The sequence below is a fragment of the Acanthochromis polyacanthus genome, chromosome 11 (genome assembly GCF_021347895.1).
Source record: "Acanthochromis polyacanthus isolate Apoly-LR-REF ecotype Palm Island chromosome 11, KAUST_Apoly_ChrSc, whole genome shotgun sequence".
Taxonomy (NCBI): domain Eukaryota; kingdom Metazoa; phylum Chordata; class Actinopteri; family Pomacentridae; genus Acanthochromis; species Acanthochromis polyacanthus.
Genome location: NC_067123.1, coordinates 35,214,916 through 35,239,764, shown reverse-complemented (window position 1 = coordinate 35,239,764; position 24,849 = coordinate 35,214,916). Strand labels below are relative to the sequence as shown.

The window sequence follows — 24,849 nt, the reverse complement described above, 5'->3', positions numbered from 1 at the left end:
GAGGATATGTTTGTGTCCTGCTTTGACAGTGCAGAGAGGAAAGAGGTAGTGGAAAAAGGGAATGAGATGTAAATAAATAACAGTTGAGAAAATTCCCCCTTTCCTGCAAAAGATGTCGAAGACTAGAAAAAAAAGGTAAATCGGTGAGAGATATGAGCAGATAGGCAGAGATGGAGGTAGACACAGAATGAAAGAGAGAGTGTCAGAGCAGGCAGTACAATACTTAGATTCAGTCCATCTCACTCAAAATGGCTGCACACCACAATCTATCACTGCTTTATTAGAGATTACACACAAAACACCTATGAACACATACACCCAAGGTGCAGTGGAATGGAGTGCCGTAGATTCCATCCAAATCACCGCCATCTGAAAGTAATAGGAAATGGTGGCTAGGGGCCATGTCTGCTTCAACCCTTAAAAAGGAGACGCCACATCAATATTGCACTTCAATGTGCAATAATACCAAGAGGATTGCTCTCAGACTTGTCTGAAGTGTTTAATACTCAAAAATGTTTTTTTTTTTTTTTTGTCTGTGTCGCTAGTGATAAAGAATTTCTTTATCAACGGAAACACTTAAAGACAGGTGTCATTTGCCAAAGATGTCAGTGTGAATAAACAACAGTATTTGAACATCAAAAATATTCTGTATATGTATACTTTGATGGTACAGGAAAATATGATTTTAAAAATAAGTGCATTTTTGTTTAATAGATTACAATGTTTGAGAGAAAATTCTTACCAAATTGTGAGAGCAAATATTCATCACATATATCAAAAGCACGTCTGCGTGAACCATCAGACATTACTTGGACACAATGTTCACAGGTTCTTGTATTCCATATGGAAGAGTTGACGACTTTTGACTAATAATGACAAGTGAAGATACTTTCACGGGATGTAAGAGTTAAACTTTTTACTGTGTTGGTACATCATTGGTGCTACATAGAGCTTTGCAGTATATCTGCTACTTGTAGCTGTCTGCTGCCCCTTGGGGGAGAAGTGTCAAAAATGTAGAATCGACCAGAATGCAGGTCACTCTTGGTCGTGTTTGCGCTGTTGGTCCTTTTGCTTTTGCCTTTGTTGCAGAAATGACAGAAGTCACAGTGGATTGAAAATGAGCGATAACGACTGGATTGGTGTCAGAGAGCATCACTGATGGGCCTGTTGCATCAGCAGCGGCAAGTAATGCTTATGAACTACATCATCCTGAAAGGACCCTTTACTCCTCCAGCTCGAATTAGCATTTTAGCTCATCAGTTGAACCTACAGAAATCGTCATTGTGCTGTTGACTCATTGGCAGACTGCATACAGGCCCCTTAGACTCTGCATCACTTTCACAATTCCTGTAATCTTTCAATCTGCATATGCTGAAATACAGATTGAACACCAACAAGAAACCTTAGATCCCCTTTTACACTATACATAAACTAGGATGACGGCCTTGAGCTGGGCATAAACACAATGTTGTCAGGGTGTCTGTGAGGCCTCACAGCGCCACTGGCTTAATGTTGCACATACAGGGTTTCTGCAGGACACTGACAGTAATGCCATTCCTCCCCTCTTTCTCTTTTCAATCAGATGGCATCTGTATCTGTCCGCACAATAAGCGAGGGTAACACTCCTGATGCTGTCTGCCATGTGTGAAACTAATCAGAGCCAAAACCTTGTGCGTGTGTGTATGTTTGTGTGTGGGTGGGTCTGCTTGCAATAGCCACTGGCACCTTGTTGTAAAGTCAATGATGCTGCCTCTTGTTGTACATTGGCCCTTTTGCACAGACACACACAGTCACATACCCGTATACAATCTGTCTCTCTCCATACACACCCCACGAGCAACATTGCTTGTACACAGGCAGCTGGTGATGAACAAATATTCTCTCTGTTGTCGAGTGTGTGGGCATAAATGCCTGGTGTATTTATGTGTGTGTGTGTGTATTTGCAAAATGAGAATCACTCGATTGTGTCGACAGCAGCCGCCTTCCCGCCCTCCGGCACTGTGGCTCCTGATTGGATATCTCGTTAGTCAATTACCTCATTAGTGGATGTCCCATCGAGGGACCATGCTCCGCTGACGAAAAATAAATAAATCCGTCCTCATGTTCTGCTTGGATGCTGTTCTTCACAAGATTTCTTACAAATGGGATTCCTATGTTCCACAGTCGCAGCTAAGCCTTCTGCTCATTTACTGACATAACCGGTTTATGCCAGTCCCCGAAGGGATCGAGTCAAATAGTCAGAATACACATCTGGCAGTGTCTCGTCGGCACCCTGCTGCGAGGACGAAGCTGTCCTGCTGTTCTGGAGCCGAGCTGATACATCTGGAGTGATTCCGCTCCATTTTAAACATGCTTGAATCAAACCTGACACAGTGGACAGTGTCTTAGCTTTCAGTAGTACACCGTGTGAGGCAGCAAGCAGCCTTGTTCCCATTTATATAACCGTTTACCTGTACAGTGAGTGAATAAATAGCAAATAAGAAGAAATGCATGGGTAATTTTTGAGCCTGAACATTCTCTTCTACTCTTCCTTGCTAAAAGGACAATTATTGTTTTGGATGACAAATTATTGTGCTTCCTGTCTGATCGAGCACCTTCAGAACCTCCCCATCTCTCACACCTTTAAGATACTTGAAGCTCTGTAATTTTCTGTTATAATTATATGCTTTCTACCTGTTTGACTTTACCGTTTGAAAGAGCTATTAACACACTTGATACCTCTCTGCAAAAAACAGCCTTTACTTGGAGTGTAACTGGTTTTACCATGCAAGATAAGGCTACAAAATTTAAACACTTAAAATCAGCTTTGAATTGTGAATTCCGAATTAATGAATCAAACAAAAAAACACAGCACGTTGCACTAACAGTAACTCATGCTGCCAGCATCTTTGGGAGCATTTTCAAATGTTGGCATTTGAAAATAAAATAATCACGGCATGGGAACAGAAGGACAGCTGCTCTGTCTTGCAGGTTGTTAATGAATCCCTTTTTTTGCTGCTGCACTGCACACTGTTGCTTCAGGATAATTCAGTCATGACAAACACAATATAAGAATAATCTGTGTAAAAGGGCTGTTAAGAGATTTGACATGTTCCATTGTGCCATCCACAATTACCACAATAAGGATCAGAAATGGAGAAGAAATTGCGGATTGATTTAAGCCGTCGTCAGCTGTTGGAGTCAGGATCCAAATAGACTGGCGTGTCATCTCCAATCATCAGAAGCAAAGTGATTGCTGTGTTCACAAAGGTTGCACAGTAATGGGCACAAATAGATAGGCTTCTGAAAATATACCAAATGTATACAGTAGACGACCTCATTTGAACCAGTAGTAGCACTGCTTGGGGAAAGCTGACGAGGATAAATGAGCACAGTTGAGAGGTTCAGTTCTGTCAACAACGCTGCTTTGAACAAGACATTGATGCCGCTACCTGCTAGTGGTGTATAAGCTGCTGGATAAAGCTTAATATACAGCAGAATAAGTAAAGTATATCATGTGAACCTTAGTTTCCCGGGTTTCTAGGACATCCTGGAATACATTACATCTGCCTGCTCGGTATATATCTACTTTTTGGGGCAACTGCAAATAACCATTGAGAAAAGTGAATTACTCACACAAGTGTCTCCATCTTTCTTCAGTCTCTCTCTCCCTCTCTCTCTCTGTCTCCACCCACTCACACATACATTTTATTTTTTTAGCCACCGACACACCTCCCATCCCCCTCCCTTCACTTCACTCTCTATTCTCTAACCTGAATGTTTTACACCTCCCATTTTTCCACGCATCCTCACTTCTGTCTGCCTTCTTGTCTTCCTTCACTTCTCTTTCCCTCGCCACCTTTTCAACCCTCTTCCCTTCCTTCCCTTTGCCTCTCCTCTTGTTTTAGTGCCTTCTTTTATCTGTTCCTCCATCTCTCTCGAGTCCCTTTCCTTCTCTTATACTCTATTCTTCCCTCCTGTTCTCTCTTTTTCGCGTCCTCGTATATCTTCTATCTCACGCCGCTTCCTCCATCCTCTCCCCCCTTTTTGCTCCCCACCTCTTCCTTCCACTCTCCTCACTTGTTCTTTCTCCTCCTTTCTCTCCCAGGACATGAGCCTAACACATGGCTTATTGATTTGTGAAAGCAACACAGTTGTACAGCTGAAGTGGGGTCCTGAAATGTGTACGCAAGAGGATTTGAGGCACACATGCGCTTGAACAGACGTACATAGACGGCATGCTCAGTATGGATGGGCATTCCTCCAGACAGCAGGTTGCGCGGTGAATATTTAAATGATGCTGAGATGATTAACGCTGGGTTTGTGATGGGGGGGGGAGAGAGGAGGAGGGAGAAGAGAGTGTGCCTGTAGATGGCAGAAGAGTGCTTCAAGGGAACATGCGGGAGCAGAATTCTCACATGCACTGAGGCACATTTGCTCACACATATTTCCATTAACCCTCACTTAGGTGCATTTACAGTACACACCTGTGAGGATATACCTCCACCATATAGAAATTCCCTTAACTGATTTCAGGAAAACAAGCATACATCACTCCCTTGACCCTTCAGCACATGCGCAAATGCTGCAAAACACACTGAAGCTGCCCTCGGACTGACAGCGAATGATCAGGCAATCACAGGCAATGATGGTAATTTAATATTTTATGACATGGGAGTAAAACTCGCCAATAACATGAATGGCTTCCCAAATGACGTTTATTTCCCTTGGGGCTGCTGTGTGATGAGACTCATTCTGAAACCTACTAACATTTCATATTTTTTATCAAAAATAACATTGAATATGGTGATTTTGTCCTTTAGGAACTTTCTAGTATTGTTTGTGGAAGAGTATGTGTTGTTATAGTGGCAGTACATAGTTGTTTTTTTCATATGAATTATTCATTTAATACCTTTAGAAATGCAGTGTGCAGTTTGCTGGCTGTTAGAATTAACTAAGTTCTACTCGATCTGACGATATTTGATAGAAGATGCCGTGAAAGATGAGGCATTAAAACATTAAAGTCTCAGGTAACTATTGGTTTCAAGTTGAGTTTGTTGGGTTTTTTGCTTTTTTCAGAAACCTCAAATGTTGTACTGCAATGTATTATTAACCTTGGTGTAAAAAATAGTAGTGCAACTGCCATTTAAACTTCCAGTATTAGAATTTACACTCATCAAAGTAATTAAAACTCATCCCAATCTACAAACAGCTAGACTGGATCATGGAGAAACTACACCCACCAGCTGCCAGCTCTCTCAGCTCATGGCCTCAAGATCAAGGACTCAGCATCATCTCTAGTCTGAACACGACCAAATTCATGACCTTGGAGGAAAACCACATACCATGCAGTCAAAAACGGATGGTCGAAGGTGCGTTCTGATGTGATTGCTTCGTCTAAAGGGTAAATAAAAAATGGATACACAGGGAAAATAAATGCCGAGAGAGCCCACAGAGTAGTTAAAAAACCAGCCTCTGAATAGAACCTCCACTTCAGATCCCATGATTCAGTATTCCCACTTCTGTCTCTCCTTCTAACCACTTGAAGCTGCATTCTATTGAAACACAACTTGATTGATGTCTGGAGAAGGAAAACCACATGAATCAGACTTTACTCGCCTTAAACCATGAAATCGTCAGCTGGTGATCAGGCAGATGCAACAGTTGAGTTTGATGATGTGAATATGCATTTCGCAGGCCATTTGTGGAGATCATGTATCACTGCGCTTCACGTTAAGTGCCACACTTTTACGGTTTGTTGTCATTTTCAATTTCTGAGGCGAAAATCTACGTGCAATTTCATTCTTCGTCTCAATGCTTTCGAAGAATGTGAAAGTGAATTGACTAACAAAGGAAAAGACAACACGGCAATTAGAGCCCTTTTGATTAACTGAAGTATGATATTTTGAGTTGTGCTTGACAGAAAGCACCTCTTACTGCTGACTGCGAGTCATGAATGATAGTTGATTTTGAGGATAACTAAGAAGATGCGGCATTATAGAGACAAAGCACTGATGAGCCGTTTAAACAATTGATATTTCCGTAAACGGTATAATTACTGCTGGAGATAATGGGTTTAATTCTTTGGAATGTCATATAAATTATCGTTGGGTAATTTTTCTTTGAGTGCATTCACACATTTTCCCTATGGAGTGTATTGATGTCACTGCAAAAGTACTTGCAAACAAGCTAAATAGTGTATTATTTCTGAACATGCACAAAGGGACGGCCAAACAAAACAACAAAAAATCAATTAGTTGCTTTCAAGAGCTCAACAGTGGCTCTTCAAGAGAACTGATAGATGCGTTAAATTGTCCATTTGCCACCAAATCCCAAATTCTTCCTCTCTTGCATTGATTTCATTTCAGAAGACAAATGGAGCTCTAAGTGATGACTGGTGAGCCATTATGGTTGAAATCATTGATGATTCAGACACAGACTTCTCGGTACATTTGACTTGTTCCCCATCTGTTTTGATCACATTTGGATTAAAGGTTAACTTTTGGCAAGCACCTATTACCCCCCTGCCAGTGCCAGTGGACACGCATGCACTCTGTCCTTTCTTTCTTTCTTTCTTTTTTTCTCCACACAGCTGCAATGGCAAAGAGCACACAGAGCATCTCCTGCGCAGCTTGATGTTTCAGAACACACCGTCATCCGCCCAAACAGCCAACCTAGTTTTTGAAAAGAGTCCATTTTAGACTATTATTTCCGACCAAAAGCACGTGAATACAAGCGGGGGAAGCTCATACGAGCAGCTCTTGACGGCAGCATCTCTTGTACCGGCAGGCAGGAGGGAGAGACGCACCGACTGCTTCACCGGGAGGAAGAAGAGACCCGAGTATTCCGTGCAGAAGAAGAGACGATGCACGTCTCCTCTGGCTTCTGATTAAAAGAAAAAAGAAAAGGATTTTCACATTATCTTGAACCACGCTGCACTTCTAAGGACTGAAAGGACTGTCTGAACAGAGCGAGCCAGCTGTGGTTTTGGCTGAATTGGTAAGGATATTTAAAACCAGATCATCTGCTTGTTATTATTATTTTTAAATGAATAGAAGTGCATGAGAGGAATCTGTGAGAGTAATCAATTTCTCTTCTTTCAGGACGAGGGGGGTGAAGATGCGAAATTTACCTCGCAGTTGAAGAAGGAAGGTTTTGACAGACGCGCAGTGAAGAGACAGAAGGATTACCCGGACAGAAAAACCCAGAACAGGTCCGTTTCTGAGATTAAATAAAAGAATAAGAAGCAAGCGAAGAGGGATTTTATCTATTTTATTTTATTCTTTGTGTGTGAGAGAGTGACCAAACAAGGAGAGGAAGAGGAGACGCATAGGAGGAGAAAAAGCCCGTATACAGAGGAAAGAAGGGGAGATATTTGAGAATGAAGAAGGGATGCAGGCTGGTGGAAGTGTGGATTTGAAGCTCTCTACTTTTCCCCCCTTTTCTTTTTATTGCAATGGAACGGGACGGAATAGAGAGATACTGACGCCAGAATAAAAAGCAGCAGAGAGTGGATTTAAAGACAACCTGTGCCTCCATCCTCTCTCCCTCGGTCTTCTCTCTCCTCTCTGTGGATGTTTGACTGAATTCATTTTTTTTCCGGATATGAAGGATTTATCCAGTCTACGTTAGAAGGAGGAGGCAAAAAAGAGAAAACGTCTCCCCCCTTCTCTCTCTTTCTCACTCTCTCCCTCTCTCTCTCTCTCTCTCTCACTCCCCCCCCCTTCTCTCTCTCTCCTCTCTCTCTCTCTCTCTCTCCCTCCGTTTTCTGGATGTGAAGCAGCATGCGGCCCGGTGAGAGCTTAGAGGGCTCGCGCTCGGCTCACGGAAGATGCGCTAATCAGAAAATCGCTAATAGTCGCGACACGGAACGCTGTCTCGCGCACCTCTCGTCGGCAACGAGGAGGAGGATGATGATGAAGAGGGCGACGACGACGGCGGCGACGACGAAGAACAAGAAGCAGAATGAGGAGAGGGGGACGACGAGGGGGAGGATGACGGACGGAGGGGTGACGGTGATGCGCTGTTTTCTGTGGAGTCTCATCCTCGGCTCGCTCTCCACGCGCGCGCAAGGTAAGGGGATGCGACACACATGCAGCGACAGCCCGCTCACACGCAGTTTGGGTGTGTTTATTCTCATTGTCACCACGAGTGCTGTTATTTCTTCTTCTGCTACTTCTACTGCAGTCATAATGAGGATAGAAGAAGCAGAAAACATCTTCTCCCTCTGTGTGAGTGTGGTGTCTGCGCGAGGGTGTCTGGGGAGGTGTGTGCGTGCATGACAGAGAGAGGAGCGTGCGCGACTGGATGTATGTATGGTGGGGTTGCAGGGGGAAAGCTGAGAAATTGGCTTACAAGGGAGGATGAGGAGAGAAGCAGCAGCAGAAGAAGGAGGAAAGAGGGGTAGAATTGTAGAAAGAGGGGTAGAACCTGCAACAGACTCTTTCCTGGTTTTCTGCTTGCTTCAGTTTGCTCTTCTCCTCCTCTTCCTCCTTCTCTCTCTCTCCATCCTTCCCTTCAATACAGCCATTGAGCTGGTAGCCAATAAATATTCTTGCGGTAGCTCTTGGGCTGTGGCAGCGAACGTGAGTTGCTTATACCAAGTGTGTGCGAGAGTGTGTTTATCTGTGTGTGTGTGTGTGTGTGTGTGTGTGTGTGTGTGTGTGTGAGAACGTGAGTTGTTTGTAGTGATCAGGCCCAAGCCTTACACAGCATTTTGTTCTCCCTCATAATCCCTACCACCATTTATGTGTCTTCACTGTATTTCACTCAAAAGATGTTATATAATAGCGGTGTCTCCCCCCTTTTTTCGTCACTCTACACACACACACTTTCTGTCCTTGTCTTCCCTCCTTGTCTCTCTCTCTCCCCTCACCCTCCCTTCTTCTTGTCTTTCTTGAGTGAAATAAAATGTTAAAATATTCACAGTATAGCACAGTCACTCTTGCTTTCTTTGTCAGTCTCCCCTTGCTTGGTTTCTGATCCTGTTCAGAATTGCTGTATGAATGCACACACGCACACACAGACACAAACACCTCCTACCCCTCCTGTGCAAACACACCCACTGCTGCGTCAGGTGAGGCTTTTGTGGTATGGAAACTAACTTACCATTCATCATCGCACCTAGAGAAGAGAGTGGAGTTGAGGAGAGGAAGAGGAAGATTGACTGTAGGAGGAGACGAGGAAAGGAAGCAGAGAGTTGAGTGAGAAATGGCTCTACAAAAGCAGACAGAACAAGTTTAGAGACACAGGCAGGATGAGGTTTCTAACTAAACCCACCCCAGGGGCTGTGAGCTTCTGATCAGAGCCAACCGGGCTGATTTTGTTGGGGAAATGTGGGTTAAGGTTTGGCAAGCAGAAAAGGGAGAGATTGAAAATTGCACAAGAAGGCAAAGGAAACCTCAAAATCCAGCTACTGGGGAAGGTATTGAGAACTATTTGTCATTGTCATTGTAAAGTCTGCATGATCCTCCAGTGTAGGGAGATTGTGAGTTGGCTGACTGAGCAGAAATACTATGGATTTCCACAACGATTAAACAAATCGACATTGGGCACGTCTCGACGCATGGATTTGCACCATCAGAGGCTGCAGCATTGTAGTTTCACGCCATAAAAAAATACAGGAAACACCGGCCTTTTCTATTTCAAAAGGGTTTTTTTCATGGTTCACTTTGATGGACAGATGAGAGATTGTGATTTGTAGGGTGTCGACCGAACAAAGGCAAGAAAGCAGGGATTTCTTCAGGCACAGAAGATCTAATTTTAAACCCTTTGGGGCGCAGATCCTGGCACTGATCTACTCCTGGCTGTCTAACCTGAGAGACCTCATAGCACCTGACATCTAACCTCTTGGCATCAGGTATTTGTGTTTTTATTTAAAGCTGTCTGAAGAGTTGCTTCAGTTGAGCACTAATTCCTTTTAGATTATTAAAATATCAGAAGCTAGCCAAGCAAGAAAACAAATCAGACATTGTTTTAAAGTATAGAGGCTGAACAAAAAACTAAAAAAAAAAAAGTGTAATTAAATGTCCCCTTGATGCGTACTGACATTTTGGGGACAGAGACTTTAAAAACAGGCTGAAAAATTAAAACCAGCCACCAGCCAAGTGCCGTTACAGTTTGTCTGTGGCTGGTAAATTGGTCTACTGTACCGGCCATTGGCAGCTAACCAATCACTGTATGGACCAGCAGTTCTGTTCTAAAAAGCAATCTGGAAGGAACAGTAATGAAGAAGGCAGGAATGGATTCTCACGTTGCTACAGCTAGTGGACAAAAATGGTAATCTTCAAATGGCTCAACATGTTTGACACAAAGATGCAGTGCCATTTCCAAAGTAGTGGCATCTTTTGTCATAATGCTAGGCTTTAATTGAGGATTCTGCGTTCACCAACATCCGACACTTAAATGAGGACAAGAGGTCATTTTTGGAGAAAGCTGATGAAAGGCTTCAGCACTCCAGGACCCTGTTTGAGTGTTTGACAGGTTATTATAAAGCTGTTGCTCTTTAGGTTTGTCTTTCAATGCCTTATGAGAATTTAATTTCAAAAGCATAATCTTGAGCTTCCTATGAAAGAATAAAAACTCCTCAAATGAAGTTTTTCTTTGTCATATCCTCAAAATTTGCTGCTCTTTGCTCTTCCTGCCCCTGATCCCTTCTTCTCCGTTTCATCTGTTCTCCTCTTCTCCTCCCCACTGCTCTCCTCAGCTTAACTCCAACTCTCCTCCTTTCTCCTGTCCCCCTTGCCTCTATTTTCCTCTCCTCTGCTCAGCATTTCTTCTCTACTCTCATCTCTCCTCTCGGCTCCCCCTCTTCATTTCGTCTGTCAGATTTGTCCTCTGGCTCCAGAGGCTTAGTTTACTCACCAAACATACTAAATCACACATGTGCGCAGACAAGGAAAAAAAAAAAACAAACCCACACGCTTTTTTCACTGTCACACAGACCTAAATGTATTCTGGGCTACATTCAGCTTGTTGGAATCAAAACCAGAGCTGTGTCCAACCTCACACATTTGCAGCAGATTTGTATTTGAGCTCTGCTTCAACACCATCTGTAAGATATAACCTTATCACATATATTCTCCTGAGAGTAATGATGTATTCAGCTCTCAATCAATGGACTAACACTGATCAATCATCTAGCACTAATTATCAATTAGACAGCCAGGTAATCTACTTCTGGTAGGGTGAGGTATTGCAACTGGTTCAACTAAAGGCTGGTTTTTAGCTTGTGGCCATGCAATTAACCCCGAAAGTTTAAAAAAAAAAAAGTTAATTTATATTGATGAGGCATGGAAATGCAGTGCTTTGTTCTCATAGTGCTTTGTTCTTGTAGCATGGTTAAATTGAAATATATCAGTCATCCCCTGGTAGCATCCAGTAATTTAATGCTGGTCATCAGTGTTAAATTGCACTGGCTGTCAGGCACAGTGAAATGGTCGTCCAACCAGGTTTTATAACCCATCACTGGAGTTCAGAGATTGATTGGAGAAGTCTACAATCCTGATGCTGATTATAAGTCATTGATTGATGCTGTCCATTAATACGCCACTACTAATCATTTATCTGCGTTAGTTATTGGTTGAATATTTTGATCGTCAATCTCAGCTGTCAGTTGTCAATTGACATTTTATGTGCGATTGATAATATGTGGTATCGGTGAGCTCAGAGGCAGCTTTTTGTCTTTCCCCTCCCTTACACTCACATACATTTTGGCCTATTATCACACTGTGTGCACACTGAGCCAGACGAGCACTCTCAGACTGAACATTAGCGCAGCACAGACTCTCTAACACACATTTAATCCTGTGGCTTATGGCGGGTTTCTCTGGGAGAAAGATGTGTCTGTCGCAGAGTCAGCCTCTTGATCATATAAATACTTTCGACTTACAGAGAAAGAAGGAGAGAAAGGGAAAGATGAGGGTAGGCGAGACTGAGAAAGAGGCGAATGGTGAGAAGGTAATATAGTAACATAACATATGTCAGTTACATTTGGAATTTCATCTCCATTCATCTGTGGGCTTTGATGTTGGCAGCGTCTCACCTCTGTCATCTCACCATTTTCTATTCTTTTATCTTGACCACACTCTCCACTCATGTCTTTGTTTTACTACTTTTAGCAATATTTCACTTTTGCATCCTTGACTCCAGTCTTTCCTGATATATCCTCCTTGACTACCACTCACATAACAACCTGACAACTTCTGTACAGTCAATTAGAAATTCCCCTCTTATTTTTTCACCCCGTTATAACCTCTGCTTCCTCTTCTCCGTTGCTTCTTTGACATTTCACAACAATGCCAGAATTAGTGTGACATTCAAGCGACGTAGGGAAGCATAAAAGTGTGAATTTGGCTATGACACCAGACAGCAAGGATTATACATTGTGTCATATCTCAAGTAGGTGTTGATATTTTTCATATTTTGCCTAGAGCATCATCTTTTATTGACCTTAAAGTTCCTCTCCTGGCATTAATTAAAGCCCTAAAAACTCATCCCAGCTCACCAAAATTACATATTTATTTATTTTCCCAATGAAATTAATTCCTTCATGCCTTAAAATTGCTTCGTTGTCGTTCTTCACTATGCATGAGTCAGTGAAAATTGGTCCCCACCAGTATCTCCATCCACTCCTTCTCTGCTCAGTTCAGCTCAAGCATACCTCCTCACCTTTGACTCCACTCAAACACTGTCAGACGACTTTATGCTTCACAACAGCAAGTTGTAAAATTGGAGTCTTTCAGAGATCCATGTTCGATTTGGAATCTATTTCTGAGGAAAAAAAACAGGATATGGGAAGGTCTGATCAGGAAGTTGGCAGGATGGATTCCTTGAGTTAGTTATATATGAAACCCCATATGTCTGAATTCATGTTTTTGAGACTGTCGTTGGTACACAATAGCTCAACCATGGTGTTGAATGCTTTTTTTGCTTTTAATTTGACTTCCAGCACACAAAAAAACATCATGTAGACATGTTAACAAGATAAGAAACTTGACTTTTATTGGACGGACTCTTTCAACAAGTGGTTTAACTTCCGTCAATGTAACCATCTGTCTGTGAGCAGATATTGTTGAAATCAAAGTCTAAACCAACTGAGCCATTTTGCAGATACATATAAGACAAGCCTATCCGTATAACACTTTTTATAAACATACAGTTTGTGCAATATGTTTAGTGAATATTTTCATCACAATCTTGCATCTGGTTGTCATCCAGGCAGCATTAATTTCATGTCAAAGCTCATTTTCTTACTGAGACATACTGTCTTATGAATATAGTTCTTGGGATAATGGTTGCCTCTAACCCCAAGAGCGGATGTGATTATGTGTTGCTGCACATTTTTTTAATGACTCTGAAGCCTTTGATATTAACAGCATGAGATGGCACTGAACCTTTTCCCTTTGCTCACCTTTTCTTGCTTTGAAACCCTTGTACTTTGGTGTTTCTATGATATGTACAGTTGTTTGAGGAGGTTTTGACACCTCTGGGCAAACAACACATTTTGCTGATTTCTAATCTGAAAACAAATACAACCCCTGCTGCATGCAGACGTTAAAATGAGCCTCTATTCAAATGGTAATACACTCTAGCTTTTCGTTTCATGAACAAAAAGAAAATGATTATAAAATAGTTAAATTTAGTAAAGTTAAATTTAGGCCCCCACCCCCCATTGGCAGATGACACAGCAGGAGTCTCCATACTCTTTGCATAAAACTGTATAATGGGAACTCCCCTGTTAAGTAGTGAGCAAGAAGGTGTTTTGTTGTGTGTCTTTGTGGTTTGAATACTTGACTGCTCCATATTCAGTTCTTTTTCCACATCCATTCTCCTCCTACACTAATAACCCATTCTTCTTTCTCCTGCCTCCTGCTACTGACCTCCACCCATGCTGAATTTGTAATCTCCACCTTTCTTTCATCCCACATCTGCCATTTTCCCTCTCACCTCCTTCATCTCTTCTCTCTGTCCTTTCTGTTGTCCATTAGTCTTCCCTATCCTTCTTTCCTTTCTCTCTCCCCATCCTTGGTGAATTTGTTACAAGTGTTGATTATAATAGGTAGGTACTTACATGGTCCAGCTCTGTTAATCTCTCATGTGCATTTTTTTTTGTCATAGCAGGAAACTCATTTTATTCCTAGACACAGATTGCATCCCAAATGGTGTGTTTTAAATTGCTAGAGAGCCAAATCTACTCATGTATTTCAGATATGCGTTTGCCTGCTATGATTTTAGAAATGTCATCTTGCACATATTGAGCTGTCTCTGCTATCAACCGGCTTGTTAAATTGAATGAAGTGATAATTTTGCCATGCAAATTGGAATAAAGAGAGACTGTACTCCAGTTAGCTGTTCCAGTTGTTCCAGGGCCCTGTGGATTCATAACAGCATTTTATATACAATTGCTCTTCTCCTGCAAGGTCTATTGCAAATGTGCATTTGCAGAATGGTGTAACGAGTGTAATAAATTCTGTCATGATTTATTGTAATTGAATGCAAAGATATGGTGACTTATAGTCATTAGCAAAATAGTGCCACAATGGAATAACTGTAAAGAAATGATGTTGAAAGTATATTTCCAATGTGTCTCTAGTGATTTTCTTTACTGAAACTCCATTATGTGCATTTAATCTAATTCCACTAAATGCAAATACAATCACAAACCACTTGACACATTTCAAATATGCTTCAAAAAATATAAAAGAGTGTTGATTAAAGGCATATGAAATGGGAAAAATCCCCAGTGCTTTTAAATCAGAAGGTGACTTTTTGTAGATATGAGATATCTGCAGAACCCTGGCACTTTGCATGTCTCTCTGTCAGAAACACACACACACACACACACACACACATGGGCACACACACAATCTGTCAGTCTGCCGTAGCCTCTTCATTATTTCAAAGATGATTAGAAGTAGACATGACGTGAACATGTTGAATAGGCAAGCACTGACACAACCAAACTTATAAATACACAAAAATATGCTGGGCACACAAAGTTAGCATGTGTTTCCCTGAGGGTGCGACTGCAAATACTCACAAGCACACAACACATGCACAGGGACAGGAGTGTGACACATGCACACAAAGACTCTCTCCATTGCGTTACGAGAAAGGCAGATGAGAAATTAACAAAGACAGACAGTCTCGTATCCAGCTGGTGCTCCCTGTTGGTATGCGTGTGTTTGAGGTGTTCTAATCTGTATAAGGAAACATGCAACGTTGCCAGCATGGGAGGAGGGATTTCATTAAAGATGGAAGCTTGGAGCAAAATGGGAAATAGTGTATATATAGGAGGAGGAGGAGGATAGATGGGTGGACACAAACAGCAGAGTCGGTCAAAGGTTCAGTCCCCGGTGACAGCCAGAGTCTGTCCCTGTCAGACTGTCCTTGAGGAAGCTACTGATACCCTTAATGACTGTGTGCTGCTCCGTGGGGAAAATACATTCAGTGGTTGACATAAAATTTCAACCAAACCAGCATCACAACAATGTAACACACAACTAATAGGGTTGGTCATTATCACCGTGAAGCCAGGCCGTGTTTATCACAAAAAAACACTCTGCAGACCAAATCATGTTGACGTCAAGGCAACCAAAAAATGAGCTTGAACTAAATAAATTTGGTTTCAATCCCGTCACTTTGCCTTCGGTTCATATCTATTTTAGTAAATTGGCTGTCAGCTTCTTCACTGCTTTTTAGGTTACTCTGCTGCAGGTAAAGGAGGGAAAAATGGTCCAGTCAAGCAAACAGCATTTTTTTTTCTCTTTTGTCTGAAATACTGCTTGAAAAAACATTTGTGACACATAATTAAACATGAATACAATCTTGATTAAAAAGTTAGCAATCCCTTTATGCCATATCTACACTTCAGGTACGCTAATGATAACTGTGAGGTCTTAATGAATGGATGCACCCCATGTCTAGCCAGTGAGCACTGTTGTAGCTAATAATATGTAAATCATGCACCAGCAGTGTTAATACTCATGAATATCATACAAGGCTTTGATTGATGCTGTTGCTAAATGATGGACTATTTCAATTAAAAATGGTCAGAACACGATTTGTAATTTGTGAGTGTAATTTAGCTCATAATTAATTCAACTTTTCTTTTGGATTCATCAGCACACAAAACAAGCTCTCGGTTTCTTTATCTGTTGTCATTGGACCAGTTTGCAGACACTAGTTTTATTACTTTGTCTTTTGCGTTCCCTGTTCTGTCTTATGTTTTTCAGATTTTTCTCAAGCTTAGCAATAAAGCTATGTGGCTATGTGAACATTACCACATCACTTCATATTAGCTGTTGCTATACTTTATCACTAAGTGATGTTACAAAGACATGCAGAGACGTGTTATGTTAGAAAAGGCACTTTAAAAGCCGTTTACAGACTTGCACAGTCTCTAGATACTGATATTTAAGTTTAGCTGAAGAAATTCCTAAAAAAACATGCAGCCATTTTTAACATAACCAGTTAGACCTAAATTGTGTTTGTGTAGGTGTGAGAAAACATCACAGTTGTTCATGCCATTGCTACACATTACCATAAAGCCTTAAGGGACTTACTGCTGAACATCCGCAGTAGTTATTTGGATTATTCTTGATATTTTCAGGAATAATTCTTATGTTTGTGGGAAAAAATATTTAGTGATGGTAGAAACAGTCAGATCTGTTACTGCTCAGAATACAGATGAATCTTCTTTTAACCAAACTACATTCTCTGCTGTCAGCTGGAACAATCTGAATTCTTGTCTTAGCATCATTTATATATGAAAGTACATGCATTTTTGTAACTATAAAAAGAGCCGTAGTTTAACATTTATACTGGCATCAATTATAGATAAAGGTCAATGTGTTTTTAAAACTATAAGAGCAGATTACATTTATCCTTTAGGAAGCATTAACAAGTCAGCAAAAATATACAGTAAGTATGAAATATTTTGCTGGGAACAACTGGGAATCAGGAGACAGGGAGAAAATGATAAAGCAGCAGTACGAGTTTTTGTGTGCATTTAGACCCAACCTGGTCTCACGAGGATTCGTGAAACTGTCACGTAAATTTTTGTTTCGGTTTCGTGCGCACCAACACGATTTTGTCATGTTTTTCGTGCCGCTTACTACGAAATGTTTTTCGTGTTGCTCACAACGAAACCCGCTGTGGTAATCACATCTGAAAGTGGTTTATACCGGCGGATTCATGACGATCTAAGCTGTCCATCGGCGTATACTGTTTGTGTAATCGCGTTTGCAGCCGTCAGACATTCTTAGAATCGCGTTTGCAGCCTTTGGACATTCTTTAAATTCCTATGCAAATTGGTAAGTGTACCACCGGGTTATGGTTAGGGTTATGGTTAGGGATGATGTAATGCAAAATGTAGCATTGGATTCGCAACGCTTTTACATTAAAAATATAATATACCCATTCGTTTGAAATACGTTCTGAGTGGCACGAAAAGTCCGCCGTTTAAAATACATTGGTGTGCATTTCGTTGTGAGCGGCACGAAAAACATGACGAAATCGTGTTGGTGCGCACGAAACCGAAACAAAAATTTACGTGACAGTTTCACAAATCCTCGTGAGATCGGGCTGTTAGACCAGAGAATTGTACTGTGAAGCAGGAGGCAACTTCAGAGTTAACCCTGCTTTGGAGCAGGTTATGCTGTAGATAACAGATCAACACAGATAAAAGCATCACCTATCGACCAATAGTTTCTCTTGAAAAATGACATTTACCATTCCTGGAAGATCCCATGGAGTTCTGTGATTGTTAGAGACTTTCCCTGCAAGGAAAGGGATTTTAGCGCTTAAAGCACTTACAAAACTATTGCATTGTTCTGTAGACCTTCATATTGTGATATAATCCCAAAACAGACACCGCTTAACTCTGAAGCCTTGTTCTAGCTGGACATGTAAGATTAACAACTAAGCCTAATAATGGGTTTGAATGATATATTGATATTTATTCTTTACTTGCCCCTAAGACCATTCAACATTGCAAAGAGCTGCAGCTTAAAGAAAAAGGCAAACGTTCGGATACACAAGTATAATTAAACCCAGGTCTACTCCTGCCTTATGTGTGGCACTGATATTGATCAACCTATCAATTATGGCATTCACACAGCTGCATTTTTTTGCGAGCATTCCCTTTTGGCTTTGGCTGCAATAGTTGTGTTGCTTTTAGCCTGTATTATATTTTTACACTCCTCATATTGATTTAGGATTACAGCTTCTTCTTTTTGCAAGAAATATAGGATTTTAGACCTGTTCATCTGGTGTTTATATCACATTTTCTGTGTAAATGCGCTAATGGCTGAATTTGGAAAACCTGGGTTGACTTAGTGATTTAATAAGCAGCTAATTGCTGTCTGGTTTAACGAGGTATCCTGAGTTTGTTGACTTTCAATTGTGCTCATTTGTCCCAAACACATGGACCCAATATCATATCTGGCTTAACATATGCCTTGTTTTTTAACGCACAATTTCTCAGTAGCTCTCACTCGCGTTTCATAATACCATCAGATTGATTCTGCTACTTGTTCTCAGGTAATCCTACATATTTTTTGTTACGACAACATTGCACAGCATCGCTTTAATATTTGGATTATGATGATTCAATTGTGTTTGCATGTATAAACACCACCACCTTCTCCTGTAGTTTTATTGGCTTGGAGTCTCAGAGCTCTGCAGGTGATGCATTTCTCCCTGACTGATGATGTATTTCCTGTCTGAGTCTTGCGCCTTGGGAGCCTTTTTGTACTGTTGTTCATTCTGTCTATGTATGTGTGTGTCTCCCTGCGCACTGTACGCCTTTCCATGTGTGTGTGCGCGAATGCATGTGTGCGCTTGTCGGATTTATTCCCAGAGAAGACTCATTTCCCCAGCAGGCCCTGTCAGCCTGTTTCTGGGCGCACTCAGTTCACAGCTGGAGGCAACTGCTGTCACCTGCTTACCTAACATCTCTCCTCGCCTCGCTTTCCTCACTTTTTCATTGCTTAGCCCCATCTCAGTCAAAACAGTGGTGAACTATAAATCCCCAAAACAACACTCTGATTCATTTTTTGGGGGCTGCCTTTTTTTTTTTTTTTTTTTTTTTACAAAACAAGTAAACTGAAAGGAAATTGGTCTTTTATAGTTGGCAATAAAATTACTCTGAAGAGACTGCACATCCAGACGAGTCCAAAAGTCCTATTTTTTCACCAGTATTTAGTATTCTCTAAAATTGCTGTTTTCAAAAGCTTTCATGCTTCGGCGGTCACCAGCATGCCCCAGAAAGGAGGACATCTCTTCTGGCTAGACAGGAATGGTTACCAAGACAGCTACAGTTGCTGCTAATGCGTGCCTTTATTCTGTATATACACACACGCAAGAATAACTCATGAGATCCACCTTAACCTCAGCATATGGACACACAAGATGTCCAAACAGCCTTTTAACTTGATGTTCTAATTGTAAGCCAAATAAAGAGCAGCAAATGTCAACTGACAGGACATAAAAATGACTTTGTGTAATAAAAAACACACACAATTTATTGTTTTATTAAGTACTTAAACCTGCATTTGTCTGATGAGAACATCCCAGAGGTGACGGCATGCAGGTTCAGTCCAGCTCGCAGACAAAAGCTCAGCAGGGTGTTGCAGTGGACAACAGTAAACGCTTCGATCTTTGACCCTGGCCGTCTGTTTCCCTCACACCCCGACCCTACCACGCTCTCCCTCTCTCACTGTCTCCCTACCACTCTCATTCAGGGCCACTGGGTCAGACAGAGAGCAGATGCTTAACTGCGTGACCACAACCAAACCTGACACCACAACACGCGTACTCCCATTCTGTCATCTCCCCTTGTTAAATGCATTTGTCTCCCGGAAAGATACTTCTCGCCCATGTTATTGTCCAATTTCAGATTCCCCATGACACTGACTGAGAGGCAGTGGAGGCTAGCTAATTTTACTCTGCATTTGGATGCTACCTGTTGAATGATGTATAACTAATATCTCTGAAGTCCATGCTGTAAATATCATAAATAATTTATGATGTGCACGTCAGTAATATTTATACTGGCAGCATATGTTTGTCCATCATAATATTCCAGTGCAGTATCTTACTTCTATTAACTACAGAGTCATTAAACTTTTATGGTTATTGTACTCGCAGCACTTGGTTATTGTTGGAATTGTTAAGCTCATGGTCTGCTTTAATACAGGAAAAGCCCTTAGTGGTGTGAGACAAAAGCCAACTAAAATCTTTTTTGAACTGTACACAAAGTGAAAATGGATCACTGAATGGATTCAAAGCCTGGTCTTTTGTAGGAGAGTTCTGTTTACTCTATCCTTTTAATCCCAATCACCTTCTGTCATACACGAGTTCATGAACATCAAGCTTCATCCATCCATTAAAAAAGTCCCTCAACGTATATGTATACCATAATCCTTTTGCATTTGTTGTAGATGAGGCAGGTTCATGTACCAGGCTGAAAAACTGCTATCGATAGTCATTACGTTAGAAAGGTCTCTACTTTGGCAAGCTTCCTGTGATACACTTTGTTGCTGTTGTATTTGGTGCCAATGTTCCTCCAGATTTTATGTGATTTTACAGAAAATAAGGCTGTAGTTAAGTGCCTCCTTGGCTTGAAAGGTATAGCAAACAATTTAATCACAATTTTGTCACTAATGGAAAACCATACTCATATTTTTGGTTCGGACATCGTTCCACCCAATCTAATTTTCTTTCAAAAAAGTATTTTCAACATTACATAATGTAGTTTTGTTGGCTTTATGAGAACACAAACCAACACAGTCCTCATTGAAGAAATGTATACACAATTATAGAAGAGAGTGAATCAGGAAACTACACCTGCCACTATGTATTGGAATGCCATTTAATAATATCTACTAACACATCTTTTAACATATTACAAAATTTAAAAAAAAATCATCATCTTAGCGCATCACAGTATAAAAAATGTAATTTGTCTTTTCTTGAAGAGAGTCCAATGTTAAAATTGGATGACATCTCTGAAGCAAATGAAGAAACCCCAAATGCCACAAGTAATACAGTCTAATAAGTGTCATCCATACCTCATCTGCTGGAGGTAATTTACTGTTTATCTTCCAACAAACAAAGGAGGCAAGACTGCTCTGAGGACTAGTCTGTGTCCAAATGCCTGGTAGAGGTTGAGCTGAAATGAGTTTTTGAGATCAAAGGAAACAGAACGATGAAAGCATAAAAGGGATTGAAAGATAAAAGGAATTGAGCCACTGGGTCAGGGTTGTGCCTTCTTAGAACAGAAATCAACAGAATTGAAATCCATTCGACCACAAGGAGCACTGGACTCCACGTATGTCATGGAGGTCAGTGCGTTCTTAAAGGCGTCAAGTTCCCAACCGTGATCAACTTTTCTTTTTTTTATTTCTGGCACTTCACAGAAGGCCTTAGAGCTGGAGTCCACAAAGGATCTCTACTCAGAATTCTGAGTGGAAAGTTTTTCTTTGCCTCTTTGTTGTTTTTTTTTTCTTCTTTCAATTAATCAGAGATAATGGGGCGCGGGAAGCTAATGACAAAAGGATAAAAAACAAATTGAAAGGTTGCTGGACTTCAAGACCTGTTTTAATTATCCTAGCCACTCTTTTATTATTTATAAGCCTAGATTACACAGACTGAGCTTAGGTTTTACAGATGGAGCTTTTAAGGCCCGGTGTTTGGAGACCAGCTAAAGGTAAATTCTGACAAATGGAAAGACAGACTCTGCTGACCAGTTTATTCTGATCTTAATGGAACTTCAGGTGTAAATTGAACTGACTAGCAACATTTTGAAAACTATAGTGAAATAAGTAACTGCACACTGAATCAGAGCAACCATCATGATGTCTCAGATACAAATGAAGGGATTTCTAATTCAGTGTAAATGTACTCCTTACGTAGCTGTTGTTTTTTGTAAATATGTACACAACAGGAAGAAAAAGTCAGCCACCAAAGTTTAAATAGTAATTTAATACTCTTTACTAATTGACTTAAGAGCCAGTAGACATTTAAGCACCTTTGATGGCCTGGTTAACCTCGTTCTCCAGTTTATTTTCTTTTGAATTACAGTTGAAAATACACCCCGACTGTTGTTCTACATAATGAAATCGAAGAGGATTATATGGATTACATCCATTAATTAGTTCATTTGTCCTCCAGATGTATACAAGACACCGCTAACTGGAGTTTGATGAATATTGGGAGCGTGGTACATCTCATCATTTTAGACGAGATGATCCAATGAAGGGCTCCAAGTACAACCAACGTCACATTTGTTACTACCTCTTCCGTTTATGGAGGAGGGGATATTTTGATTGATGATTTGTGTTAGATGCAAAAAGAAATTATCTTTATTCTTGCCGCGTACAAGAGGCTTGTTCTTCACATAAAAAGGCTGAGCGTGTGGATTTATGTATTGGCCATGTAGTTCTTACTAATCTGTCGACTTCGGTCATGTGGAGCAATAACTCAAATTAATCACATGTATTACCTTGAGACAGTCATAATGGTTTGCACTGTGCAGGGCAGTTTTTACATCACATCATATTTCAAATGCATCATGCTTACATATCGTATAATTCCTGTCTATGGAGTGTAAAGATACACTCAATAGCAGGTAGAATTTTTGAGCATGCATTAAATAATGTTTATGTCGTGTTTGCAAATAATGAAAGAAAGAAAGAGTAACATTATCATGGTGACACAAACAGGAATAAACTGAAGTAGACAGAGGTCCATGAATAAATGTGCAAGTTTATGTGGCAGTAAATGTGCTACAGTATAATGTCACTGACTTGCTTTTTGGCCTGATTAATATGATTATGTCCCATATTTACACTATAACGCTTCTATTTGTTCTTTTTTTAACCCTTTATCCTTAGAGGGGATGTAAGAGACAGACAGAACTGGTATTACTGAAGTCAGTGAATGCTTCACTATGTTTTATACTAACATTTTTGGGGTATTCATCAGCTGTTCCATAGACTATACATTGAAAATGCAAGAATTGATCAAAATAGATAATAGAATAGAATAGAATAGCTTTATTGTCATCATACATGGCATGACGAAAATATAAATAGCTACCACTGGACGGTGCATGACAACAAGCAGTAAGTAATAAAATAACATGAAGTAATGATACAGTCCAAATGAAGAATGAGCCTGGAATATAGTATTTATATGAAAATTGAGTGACAGCAGTGTTTATGATGGGCTAATGTGACTTAACAGGTGGCGTTTGATCAGCAGGTGAACTTAGTCTTGGATGTTGTGAGAGGCTGTCTTATTGTCTTTCAGGCTTTGAGCAGCAGTGAGAATGAGCTGTCACGTTTGGTTTTACAGAGGAGGTGTTTTTTTTTCTCCCCAACTGGAAATGTTAGCTTCCTGTTGACGTGCAAGCCGCTCAACTTAATGCACCATGATGGAGTGTCAACGGAGCGGACTATTTCTGCTTGAACTGCAGACTTCTGAGAATCCGTTGCAAACATGACATTTTCATCGTCATGCTGGGTTGTTTACGAAACACAGAGAGGTGAGGGATTTAATTTAATACCTTATGAAACAAAACTCATTAGGTTCGTGATTGACAAACGCATTCCCAGTAGAAGAGGTGCAAGTGCTTGTCTGTCCATCCGTCCAGTTCGCCATTTGTTGCTGTGCCTGAACATACTGCAGCTGTCAAGTTGGATCTGCTGGCTTGTTAGAAATGTTCTCCAGTGATGCACCAAGCAGGACATAACCTGTCTTACCTGCCTTCATCGTGCTTTTGCATACAGAAAGTGACATTGCAGGTAGTTTCTAATGATCATCACGAACAGTCAATCATGTGCACTCACTTTTAATCCATCAGTGAGGCAGCAAGCTCCAGAAAAGTCACTTTAATGAATGTCACCATCTCTGTTGGTTTGTCTCCTTCCCCATAGCTTCAGTGTACTTATGGATCTTATCTTTTAAAAAGCAAAAAGGATTTGTATGAAAACCTCAAGATAACTTTAAACAGCCCAGAAATCTCCTTAGAGATGAATCCTGTATAGGAACTGAACATTGAAAAAGTCAAAATACGTACCAAGGGCTTAAACCCAGTAAGAACACATGTATAAAAACAACTTCATGAACATCATACAATCCTAAAATATCCCATTGAGCAAGATGAGAAATCAGAATGTGAAATGTTACTTCTAAACCAGTACAAAAATAAGTGGCAATAGTCCTTCACAATTGCAGATTTCATTTGGAAGTTTCAGAAAAATAACTTTCAATAACTGAGTAGTGCTTCGTGTGAGCTCGCTGATAGCTGTATTTGTCTCCACTCTAATTTAGTCTAGATTGAAGTAAATTGACCCCCGATGTTACTGTCTGTGCCCTTGGAGGTAAGAGTTATGAATAAGAGCACCGGGGGAAAATAGGTGTAGCACGTCTTAAGTACTGATGTAACTATGGCGGAAACAGTGGGGCGCTGAAATTATAATCACACCTCCTCTTCACAGCTCAGCAGGCTTTCAGGAACCTGCCAAGATCACATTTAACACACACACACAGAAAGACAGAGACGTTCAGACACTCGTACACACATGTAGAAAGCGGCAGACAGTCAGTCTGCCTGGAACACGCAATGTGCATCCACCCACAAACACAGACACACAAACCGACACAGACCTCCCACTACAGTAATAGGGCCATTCAATTTTTGGGTATTGCAGTTATTTCTTCTGCAGTTGGATTCCAAATTGTCAGTAGGGGTCAATGCTAAATATATGTTTGGAACACATTCTTTATTATCATTACAAAAGGAATTAATTTCATTTTCATTGCAATAATACAGCTTTTGCCAATATAGCGATTATAGCAATT

General features: G+C 40.7%; 1 protein-coding gene across 7 annotated transcripts in view; it reads left to right on the top strand.

The window, feature by feature from the left end:
- The first annotated feature begins 6,573 nt into the window (after nucleotides 1–6,573).
- Nucleotides 6,574–24,849, top strand: part of LOC110965912 (CUB and sushi domain-containing protein 3) — a 365,206-nt gene continuing 346,930 nt past the window's right edge. For 6 of the 7 annotated variants that reach the window (XM_051955088.1, XM_051955089.1, XM_051955087.1 and 3 more), the window contains exons 1-2: nucleotides 6,574–6,978; nucleotides 7,083–8,052. In XM_051955088.1, the coding sequence (XP_051811048.1) occupies nucleotides 7,764–8,052 (289 nt within the window). In that variant the 5' untranslated portion in view covers nucleotides 6,574–6,978; nucleotides 7,083–7,763. The remainder of the gene's footprint in view (nucleotides 6,979–7,082; nucleotides 8,053–24,849) is intronic. The other variant, XM_051955084.1, reaches the window with a different exon arrangement.